The sequence below is a fragment of the Pelobates fuscus genome, chromosome 11 (assembly GCF_036172605.1).
Source record: "Pelobates fuscus isolate aPelFus1 chromosome 11, aPelFus1.pri, whole genome shotgun sequence".
NCBI lineage: Eukaryota > Metazoa > Chordata > Amphibia > Anura > Pelobatidae > Pelobates > Pelobates fuscus.
In genome coordinates this window covers 4,868,563-4,880,969 of record NC_086327.1, presented here as the reverse complement: position 1 = coordinate 4,880,969, position 12,407 = coordinate 4,868,563, and the positions used below count along the sequence as shown (strand labels likewise).

General features: G+C 40.4%; 1 protein-coding gene across 1 annotated transcript in view; it reads left to right on the top strand.

Moving 5' to 3' along the window:
- The window catches only part of LOC134577697 (uncharacterized), a 131,032-nt gene that overhangs the window by 84,311 nt on the left and 34,314 nt on the right, over window positions 1-12,407 (top strand). Inside the window, exons 36-39 of the mRNA XM_063436559.1 lie at window positions 572-601; window positions 5,263-5,292; window positions 9,922-9,951; window positions 10,513-11,727. Coding sequence (XP_063292629.1) covers window positions 572-601; window positions 5,263-5,292; window positions 9,922-9,951; window positions 10,513-11,727 — 1,305 coding nt within the window. The remainder of the gene's footprint in view (window positions 1-571; window positions 602-5,262; window positions 5,293-9,921; window positions 9,952-10,512; window positions 11,728-12,407) is intronic.

The following is a 12,407-nucleotide window of genomic DNA, read 5'->3' as shown; positions in this document are numbered from 1 at the left end:
GTGTGAATATTATGAATCCTACACTTGGAATTGGGTTCTGATGCAAAAGCACTGATTTAATCCGGACAACGAATGCATCTGGCAATTGTCACAGATTCGCTAGGTACGGGCCAATTCTAACTGGAATATTTTAAGTAGAAATAAAGTAGAAAAATGAAAAAACTATCTTAATATTCAGTTTATTTTTTACTGAAGTACATCTCATTATTTTCTAAGGACCTAAAGGTGGGATCCTTGGAGGAAAAGGTAATTTACAAATGAATGTACATATTAAAAGCACAGGAAGATTATGTAGCATTAGCGTACCTCTAAAAATTTATAAAAATCACTAACGTTACACCAAATGTTTTCTTTACTTTTCTAAGTTCTGGAAGGTCTGCTACCTGGTAATTGGTAAATGGTAATTTAGAGATAAATCCTCATATTTAAAGTGTAGAGTGATTATCCATATTTCTGTAAGACTTGGCAGATTATTTATTTTTCTTCAATTAAATAATTACAATATATGAATGCAATTGCGTTAATTTAGAAAACTGTAAATTTCATGAACATTTGTTCCCTATTTCCCAAGGACTGGAAGTTTTGATTCCTGGAGGAAAAGGTAATAAACAAATAAATGTGATTATTTTTACAGAGTTGTTCACTAATGTCCAAATAGGCCCGTATCGAACAGGGCAAAACCATCTGGTGCTGTACGTGGCCATGCGCACTTCAAAATCCAAACCTTGTTCATGCTGTGTAACAATGTCTGGATTCTGCACTGCAGGCGCTGAATGGGCTTGAATTAGGTCCAGCTTTCAGCCTTACCGAACTCTGCCAGACAGCTCAATTCAGGACCCAGATTGTTTAAATCCGGGAAGTGGATGCATCAAATTTGGACCAATTTCCCTCAAAAAATCCAAACTATTTACCCAGTGGCTGGCTGCTTATTTTGCTAAAATCTATCTTTACTAGAACTCCACAGCAGCTCATGTTAACCAAATGGGATTAACCAATCAGAAAACATGAATGTATATAAATCTCCAATACTTCTCTAGGACCTCATCTGTCTTTGCTGCTCCTTAACAGCACAGCTCAGAGTAACGCTGCCTCCTGCTTTTAGTGGGCTGATGTGGCTTTATTTATGTTTATTACTACATGGTGAATATAGTCTTGTCCCTAAATAATTGTTTGACTTTATTCTCTCTATATTTAGGTCTGTATCCATTTATTTATTACTCTAATGATCACTTTATTGACGACTTTGTTTTATTCCTTATTGTTTTTCCTATTTTTATTTTCTGTAAAGCCTCATTTACATTTTACTTTTTTTTGCAAGCATGCAATTTTTTCTCTGATTTTATATTTGGCTTAAGGTCTCAAAAGACTTATCCAGCCTTTCCTAACTTGCGTGAGACCTCTGTGCCCACGGAGAACGTCTCCTGTAGACCCATTTGCACTTGCATTGAACATCTTGGAATTCCTGATCTCCGTTAGTGAATCGAACTAGTGTGGCCTTCATCACAATGCAGTCTGTCCATGGCCTTATTCTTACAAGGTAAAATTCCCAATATAGTGTTATGTTTGTGGCCAGTAAGTCTTTGTGAGTGACTTTATGAGTCTGTTTCTCACTGGCTGCTCCTGCCTCCTCATAGGTGCAACACTGTTTGTGTACCTACAACCATGGGAGACTCACCTGCACAAGGTCAGAGCCTCCAGGTACTGATCAATGCAGTAGTTCCTGCCTTTTTAGAATTCACATACCCGTCACCTTAGTGAGGGAGCTGGTTAGGGCCATGAAGTGTTATTGAAAGGATAACAGTCCTGAACCTCACAACCTAAAGGGTCAGGTCCAAGCCAAAAAAGGCCCCTTATGTCAGAGAATCATTGAAGTTAGACTCCCAAGTTCAGCGCAGCTCTTGGCCCGTTATCTTGAGGGAGATGGACAGCATTTTCTTTGACTTGACAGGTGTCAGGAACACAGTTTAGTAGACGGAACATAAGATGCAGAAAGATGCTGAAGGCAAAAAACCAAGTTCGCAGTACCAAAGGATTAGACAAAGCGAATAGTCGGGGAAGCCAGAGGTCAGGACAGGCGGCACAGGTTCAGAAGCGATGATACAGGCAAGGGTCAAAATCAGGAACAGGATCAGGATACAACAGGAGAGTCTCTGAAAGTCTTTACACAATCAGGAGCACAGTACAACTGAGCAAAGAGTGAAGGGTGTGTGCGACTTAAATAAGGAAAGTGGGTGGTCTTGTTAATTGAGGTTTCACCATGGTCTCCACCTCCTGTACCTTTAAAAGTCTTTGTATCGGCGTGCGTGTGCCCTTTGATTTTCCTTCTGTGTGGTTGCACATGGAAGCAGCAACGTTCTCATGAACAGACTTCTGTTTTTGCTGTGTTCGTAAGCTGGTGTCCGTATGAACGGAGTTCTGTCTGCAGTATAGGTGAGTAGCGTTCACATGAACAGAGGTGGCGTTTCACTGCAAAGTGGGAGAATTTGTCTCTCTCTCCGTCTTATGAAGTTCAATTCCTACGTTTTGAGATAGATGCATCTGAATGTGTCCTATGCCTCCCACAGTTGAGGATCATCACAATATGAAAGGAAATAAGGAATGTTCTGTGGAAAGACCAGATTCCCCTTTGCTTTTTTGCTCATTTAATGAGTCGATTCATCCAGGACCCCTTCTTTATCAAGCCATACAACGTTTAAAGGACAGATTTCTTCAGGAGACAACTTCTTATGATCAGCTGGTCACCTCTCACCCCAGACATCTGCAGCACACTCCGCTTGTGTCTGCTCCACATGAATGCCTGGAATAGCAAGGTGATTTCGACCCACTCCAGATTACATTGTGGAATTGGACACAAGCTTATGGGGTTTAGGAGTGACATGTGTGGATGTTGCTACAGGTGACCTTACATATCAACTGTCTGGAATTGATTGCAGGCTCACTTGTCATTCTCCGTATAGCCAACCATCTTTCTAACTGCTGTGTCTTATTTAAAATGGAAAACATTTCTGCAGTACAGTACAACCATCAAGGAGGAGCAAGGTCTGTAGGTAATAAAGGAAATTTTGCTTTCAGTGCAACATTACACTACAAGTGGGTTATCGTCCGAGATCAACATACTGGACAGCGGACTGGCTTTCTAAGCATTGGAGAGACTCCAGTGATTGGCAGAAGCACCAGCGGATGCCTTTCTTCAAGAATAGTCAAAACAGGGTGCTTTCACATTTTCTCCATATACCATGATTTCCAAAGTACTGTTCAAGTTCTTCAGGAATGGCTGAATCAAGGAGCTCACGCATTTTTATTCATTTAATAAGGTTGTGCAGTCTGCTATATCGGTGGCTCATGTCCCAGTGCAAAGTTCTCGGATTGGTCATGATCCCTTAGTGTGCATTGCATCTTTGTGATATCAACTTAACACAACCTCCTGCTCACAAATATTATATCTTCTGGCATTTGGGTCTCATTCTTTGTTTCCTTCAGAACTGGTCAGATAACGTGGATTTGTGTCTAATGTCACCCTCCTTTTGTGTCGTGTTTCCTTGCAACGCGTTCCGATGTGCACACCTTTGATGTTGAGGCATTTTCTTTTTCTTCAGGTAGGGTTACTTTCTCTATTTCCAGATGTGCAAAGTCGGATTCCTCTTCGGTATCCTTACTTTCAGGATATCCCTGAGCTCTGCATTGTCTTCATTCTGTCTCGAAATCTAGAGGTTACTTATCCTCCGTGCTCTTACCATTCTGGTCATAACCTTATTTCTTATATCCAACCTCACAAACTGGTCTCTTCCACTACTTTGGCTCAGTGGATCCATCCTTTGGTGTGCAGATTAATTTCCATAGCATAATGGAGTAAGACAAATGACAATCATATATTATATGTGAGTGTGCGGCAGCATCTCAGGGCCTTGTAGCAGGAGCCTCTTTGGGTGACATCCTGAGATCTGCATGCTGGCCTCGAGTGGATACATTCAGACAATTTCATTTCCATCTTTCTGCATGAGCAGTGCGTTAAAACAGCTAAATTTGAAGCCTTTTGTCGTGTAATAAAATTGTATATTATGCTATCTTATAATCTTAATTGTATTAATGACAGGAGGCAAATATTTTCCAACCCTTTATCTTGCCTTCCCTTCTTTGGAATTTAGGTCCAATTTCAGGATGGGTATGTATGTCTTCAGGTTTGAATTAAGATTGCATTGTTTGACTTGCTCTTGTTTTGCTGTGATATACCGAAAGTGTAATCTATGACTAGCTTTGATGGCTTGCTTATTTACCGTGTCCATTCCCTTGATTTACCTTGGTTTTTAAGTCTTTGTCTCGCATATCAGCTTGAGTTTCGACTCCAGTATTTTGCCTCATGAGCCATTGTTTTTCATTCAAGTTTGGAAACGTCACGAGACTTCTTTTATTTGTTTTTTACGTTATCATTGTTAGCTGTTAGTTTGCGGCATGTGTTTCTCTATAATGCTTGAGGCTCGCAGATCGAAAGAGTAGGTGCTAGAGAACTATGGGAGATTTATTTACCTTGACATTTTCTTATAATATACGGTTGTATATTGTCTTACGTGGGATTGCCATACAAATATTAAATTTTTTACTGCTACCTTTTTTCCCCTGAATTGGTTACTTTTTCTCCCTTGATTTGTCAGCCAAATGGTGGGAAAATGCACCAAGTATGTATTTTGCCGTACACTGATTGGCCCAGTTTTGAAAAGATAAGTTCAAAAATCCCAATGGTTTTTTGGTTATGGATCTTCACTTGGTGCCACAGGTAGAGGGGGCTAAAACTCAAATCCAGTAGAGAAAATAGTAATAATTTAGAAATGATGTAAAAATGCATCCAACACAAACCTTATCGGAAGTGAAAAGCAACGTTTAGACTCAACGTTTAGTCTTTATCAAGCCATGAAGGTTCTTGTGAGAAAATGTTGCCGTTGGCTTCCGATAAAGTCTGCCTTGAATGTTACCGGTGTGCCTTGATTATTTTCTATTTTCTTACCTATATTTGCGGGATTTTATTTGTGGATGAACTAAATACTTTTGCAATGCTCACGATTAGTCAGAATAAATGTAGGAAAGTATTGATATCATTTGATGAATGTATCAACGTAGTCAATCTCAATTTATGAAATCCTGAGGACAAGAAAGCTGGATTTCTGCAGGAACAGGTACTTTTGGAATTCATTTTAATATTTAAAGTATCTGGTGACTCTGAAATAATGTAAAAGGTATATGTGTCTGAAAATCACATTTTTTTCTAAGGTCCAGAAGGCAGGATTCCCGGAGTAAATGGTAATTTATAAATCAATGTGAATAGTTTCTGTGTGAAGAGACTCTGCATCGTTTTATTGGCATTAAATTGTCAAATGGTGTGCATGCAACAACATATTTTTTGTTTTAATATATAATATGATAAAATGTCATTTAAATTCTAAATCAATTTTATGTTTATATATATATATCCTTTTAATCTAGGATTATACGTCTATTAGTCCAAACACACACACACACACAACGTATTACATACATGTATACATGATGAACACATCATTCATGTTAATTACCTTTTTTCAGTGGCGTACCTTGTGCATTTGGCAACCGGGGCGGGTCCTATTTTTGGCACCCCCTCCCCCCACTTTAAAATGTAAAAAACAACCGTAATTTTTAAAAATGTATTTAGCACTGAGCAGTGTTTGTGTGTTTGAATGTACGCATGTTTTTGTATGGAGTATATTTGAGCGAATATAGGTGTGTGTTTGTATGTAGTGTTGGCGTTTGAATGCAAGCATGCATTTGTGTGTAGTGGGGTTTTTGAATGCAGTGGTGTGGTTATATATAATGGTGGGGTTTGAATGAAGTGTTGATGTTGAAATACAGGGGTGCATTTGTGTTAAGTGTTGGCGAGATTCTGAGATGTATGCACATATACACATACACACACATATATACACACTGACACACATGCAGGTACATAGACAAACAGACACACACTGACACACATACAGGTACATAGACAAACAGACACACACTGACACACATACAGGTAAATAGACAAACAGACACACACTGACACATATGAAGCCACAGAGGCAACTCTAGGAACAATATATGGGGGGTGGGGGGGCACATAAGATACCACAGTCAAAACTGTGACACACACTAAAAACTTTCACTAGGAGATGGGGTAATATGCTGCCATTGGCTGTCAAATGGTGGGAAAATGCACCAAGTATGTATTTTGCAGTACAATTTTGAAAATATTTGTTTGAAAAATCCCAATGGTTTTTTGGTTGTGGATCTTCACTTGGTGCCATACAGGCAGAGGTGGCAAAAACTCAAATCCAGTAGAGAAAATAAGTAGTAATAATTTAGAAATTATCTAAACATGAATCCAACACAAACTTTATCGGAACAGCTAAACAATCAAAATAAAAAAAAAAAACCTTTTCTTAATTTTAATCTTTCAATCATTTAGTAGTGAACTCACTTATTTGTTATCCTTATGTGAGATTGCAATATTTAAAGACACCAAATAAGGGAGCTGTCTACTAAACACATACACATTTATATACACACACACAATAACACAATATATGTATGTCTGTGTGTGTGTACATCTGTGGTGTTGTGTGTGTATATACACATACTCAATCAGAGACATACACCCACATAACCACAGACACACACACACACACACACACACAATCACAGACCCACACATACAATCCCAGACCTACACACACAATCACATACATAAACACACATATTCACAACACACACACTTAACCACAGAGATGCACGCACAATCACACACATAATCACAGACATACACAAACATAATCACAGACCCACACACATACAATCTGTAACGGATCACCTGGCACTCCGACTGGGTACCTCCATTGTTGGATGCTCCTAGTGCTTCCCGAGGGCTCCAAGCCCTCCACTTGACACCATAACCACCGCAGACCCCACGAACCGCCACAGCTTGGTTAGGGTCTCGCCGTTTACTACCCACCCTGGACCTACGACAAGGCTCCAGGTTTCAGTGGGTGAACCTCTCTTTCCCCAGAGAGGGAAGCAGGAACAAGCTCTTAAAAGAGCTTAGTGATTATCCAAGGGAGTATGAAGAGCATAGCAATCCCTTGTAGCTGTTTCCCCCAATAAGAGACAGGACTCTAGATTGAGGGTGAAGTAGAACTGGTTTAATGAGCACAAAGCCATATCTTATATACAGTTTTCCCCACAAGGTTACCACCCATGTGGACCTTGTGGAGCACAGGACACAAAGTCACAACAGCCAATCAACACAGTATTGTACAGTTAGACACTCCCAACTAATGTACACAAACCCTCTCCTCTGCCTGTGATACAATTACCAAACACAATGGACTAACTCAATTGCCACAGGCAGAAAACATCCAGTTTTAGCCAAAGTCCAGAAACACCCCAAAACAATAACATATCCCCACAAATCCTACATCCCTGGATAGCCCTGATCCGAGTGAACAACATATCCAAATCCAAAAATCACCCAGATCAGAGCAGTGGTTCAAAAGTTTTATGGAAGTCACATTTGACCGAGCACAAGCATGGCTTTCATGCCCAAAATAGTTCCACAGATTTAGGCCGTGCGGCCGGTCTATCTTCTCCTCTATCCTGGAGATAATTGGCTTAAGTGGGTGTGGTAAGCCAATTATCTCCAGGTACAGGAAATATCTCTATTTAAAAAAAACTGTTACAAAAACCACATAAAAATACATAACTCATATAATACAATGTTTAACCTATATGTCCAACATATCCCCAGATAGCTGAGATCTGAGTGCTCAATATGTCCGAACAGCGCCCAGATCTCACGAATACAGTTGGATCGCCATGTGGTTAAAGTTGTCTCTTTTGACCAACCGCAAGCATGGCTTTCATGCCCAAAATAGTTCCACAGATTTTGGCTGTGCGGCTGGTGTATTTTCAATGTTAAAAGTGCCCTATAGTAGGGTGAGGTCAGAAAATAGCAAGGGCTTATGGGAGATTGAGGAGGGACAAAGCAGCCAGTTTAAACTGGTCTGGCAGTGCCCCTGGGACAACGCCCTGCTGGAGAAACAATAGGACAGGATAAAGGGGGAGGGGAAGAGGCACATGTTCCCATGGATTTAAAGGGGCAGAAAAGGTGTTTTAAAATTCAATAATCCCAAATATACTTTTTAAAGCGAAATACACCACAGGGACCATAGTCGCAGGGCAGGAGGATGGCAAGCAGGCCCTTCCAAAAACTCATGGAAAACTCCCTTAAAAATGGGAGTTTGTCACACAATCACAGACACACAATAACATACACATATAATTAGATGTACACACACAATCATCACATACATACACATATTTAATAAGAGGTCCACCCAACCTTCCTAACTCGCTCTGGGAGGGCTGGAGTGAAGGGTTGGTGGTCAGTGGTTGTTACTGAGATCTCTGTGCTCTTCTTGCACAGGTCCCTTGCATGCACTGTAATGATGCTGATCCCGGGATGACGTCATGTCCCAGCTGCCGTCTCACTGCATTGCGAAGACAGTCAGACACAGTCAGATGCACACAGTTATACACATATACTGTCAAATACCGTCACATGCACACAGTCCCAGGCACATAGTCATTCACACAGTCAAACACACAGTTACAGGCAGACAGTCACACACAGTTACACACACACAGCTACAGGCAGAGAGTCAAACACACACACACAGTAACAGGTATTAGCACGCACAATTACAGGCAGACTTCATCACAGGTACAGGCAGCGCCAGCATCACACATTCATAGGGAGACAGTCACACACACTCAGTTACAGTCACACACAGTCACACACACAGTTAGAGGCAGACAGTTATACACACAGTCACAGGTAGACAGTCACACACACAGTCATAGACAGTCACACACAATAGCAGGCAGACAGTCACACATACAGTCACAGGCAGATAGTCACACACTGGCACAGGCAAAAAGTCGCACAGGCAGGCAGTCATACACGGAGTCATAGGCAGACAGTCACACACACAGTTGCAGACAGTCACACACAGACACACAGTCACAGACAGACATTCACACACACAGTCACAGGTAGAAAGTTACACACTCAGTCAAAGGCAGTGACACACCGTCACTGGCAGAGAGTTGCACACAGTCACAGGCAGACAATCAAAGACACTGTCACAGTCACAGGTAGACAGTCAAACACATGGTCACAGGCAGTCACACACACAGTCACAGATAGACACAGTTACACACACACACACACACACACACAGCACAGACTCTCACCTACTGGAGGAGGAATGGTAACTGAAGTCCCTGGTCTGTAGGTGTTGGAAAAGCAGAGACCTCTTCCTGCTTCCCCTCTGTGTGCAGCAGTAGCAGGTGGAGGCCACCTTTAACTCCATCCCATCTGCAGATTATGCTCCACCCCCACAGCCAATTTGGCTCCACCCCAACTCTCTGTGCAGTTCTCCTGCTCCTGGCCCCTGCGTGTGTGAGCTGTGTCAGCTGCCCAGCGCCCACACAGCTCACACCTCACCAAGCCTGGCCAGCCCTGGTGGTACCCCCTACCTTGTGGCACCCAGGGTCCACTGCCCAGTACGCCATTGCCTTTTTCTAATACATAAAATGTTAATAAAAAAAGGTTCTAATACCTAAAAGGTTAATTTAGAAATGAAGCAAAAACTTCATTATTTAGAAGTTATTCTGTGTGAAGAGATTCTGGGTAATGTGTCGAGGAACATACACAACTAACCTCTTTCTGCCATAGTTTACATTATAATGACTTTCATTTTTCCTCAGTAATTTACATTTTAGAGTGTATTTAAATAATTATTCCAATGGATATGCTGTTTCATTTAATTACAAGATTTCTCATTTATTTGTAAGGGCCAGAAGCTTGGATCCCTGAAGGAAAAGGTAATATTAGATATTAATTTGAATAATTAAACTAGTCTTACCGCAATAGGAGGAGATAGAATGTAATTTTCTGTCACTGGTGATATGCCTGGCCGTAAAGGGGAATGTTATAGCCAAGCAAATTATTTATCTTAGCAATACACAAACCTAATAACGTGGTGAAATGCAGTCAAATATATAGAGATGCTTAGTTACTATAGTTATTCACTAAAGTTGGTCTGAGCTGACGATAGAGGAATTCAAGTACTCAAAGAGCTCTCAGCACAGTTTGTTCAGTTTGCACTTTGGTTCCTCCAAGTACACTGCGGGCAGTTGTAGAACATGGTGCAATCTCACATACAATGAGTTTGTGGCATATTTACTCCCAGGTCAGAGAGGCGTTTCAGACATGAAGTAAAGCTCAGGTCTTCTGGGTGGATAAGGGATGTGCAAGCTATACAGAGCTAAAATGGGAATAACCAGAACTGAATTTGCCTTTTATTCACTAGGATTCAGCTTGCAATGGTATTATAAAAAATCTGACCTGAGAATTAAAAATTTATCATTTTTACTCTCTTGTAGATATGACCACAGTTGGCAAGGAGTTTATTACAGCATTTTTGCAGAATGCCAATTCTCAAAATCCTTCGAAAATGCAACTTTTTGTGACTGCCATCTCAAGTTCCACCACAATCACTGTCTCTGTTACTGGGTCTAATTTTAAGACTGAAAAGAAGATTGAGAAAGGACAATCTGTAGGAATTGAAATTTCGGAATCCATAGAGGTTTTTGGGTCAGGCACATCCTCCAAATCAGTGATCCTAAAATCAGATGCGGAGATTACGGTCGTTTCACAAAGTTATAAAGATGGTAGCACCGACAGAGCTTTGCTTTACCCAACCCGTAGATGGGGCTTGCTGTATTACATCATAACCCCTCCATGGGGACCTGACACAGAGTATAAAGAGTTTTCCGTCATAGCTTATGATAAGACCACAACTGTCGATATTTATCTCAAAGGAGGCATAAACTTCAAAGGCCAGGTTTATCCGAAAGGTAGCAAGCTGACAATAGCCATGGAGCCATACCAAGTAGTCCAGCTTCAGAGTGCAGATGATCTCTCTGGTACAAGGGTGTTAGCCCAATATCCCGTATCTGTTCTAAGTGGGCACACATGCACCCAGAAATACGGACATTGTAGTCATGTCTTTGAACAGCTCTTACCTGTTGAAAGTTGGGGAACTAGATTTTTCATCCCAAGTTTATCCTTCCAGCCTAATCCAGATATTGTAATTGTTGGGGCCTTCAAAGATACAAGGATTGACTACAAATCAGGAACACAAAAAGGAACAAAAATGATAGCAGATGGGGAGGTGATACAGTTTGAGATCACACCAGCATCACCTCTGACTATGCAAGCTAATGGTGGAATTCAGGTTTTGTTTTATGGAACTGGAGGGTTGTTAAACAACCAAAAACTTATACCATTCCTTACCAAAATACCAGCTGAACAAGAATATGGCTTTAAATATCTACTCCTTGGGGAACCTGATATGGATAGCAATATGGGAATTATCACAATCCAGTCCTTGGGTAGGAAAGACATGAAGATTGATGGAAAGCCTGCTAAAGGAATAACTTGGGAAGAATTTCCTGACTCAGAATATTCATGGGGAGAATACCGTTTTGGACAGAATGCCACACCTTACCTCTCACATCCTACAATGCCGTTTGGTCTCCTCAGCATTGGTTATGGTAATGAATGTGGTTATGGATCTGTGGCCCCTTGTATTAAAGGTAAATTATATTTTAGAATATGTATCACTGTTTTAAATGTAAAATATTTTTATATACTATTTTAACAGTGATAGGATGTTCCAATGACTTTGAAATAAAAAAAGTGACCAAAGTAATAATATAAAAACATGACTCTATTTCCTAAACTAACATTTTAATGAGAGCGCTATCACTAAGTTTAAAATGAGCTCTAGCGGTAGATAACATCAGGCAAACACAGCTCTACCTGACCACAACTACATAGCATTATATCAGACTCTCACAGAGTTCAGTTGTAACTCTGTTGTAAAGGCAGATGAGATTTGTTGAGTGAAAGTCACCAAAATTGAAGGTCTGAGTCCTGACTGCAAAGCAATGGACAATAAACTCTGGAGAAGTCTCAAATTAATAATATTTCACTATAAAGGTGAATTCAATTGAATTCCAGTGATAATGAATCCCTCAAAATGTCCATGTGTATATATGAGGAATTGTTATGGTTTAAGTTTCAGCATTCTGTCAATATAAATATATCAAAACTAGCTATTCGTGACTTTTACTATTATTATTATTATTATTATTATTATTATTATTATTATTATTTCAGGGACTTGACAGTTATTGTCTTGTGAAAAACTCATGGGGGAAAATTAGTCAGCCCAGATCATGCATGAGTTTGGTGAAGGTTTACTAAGGGAGTG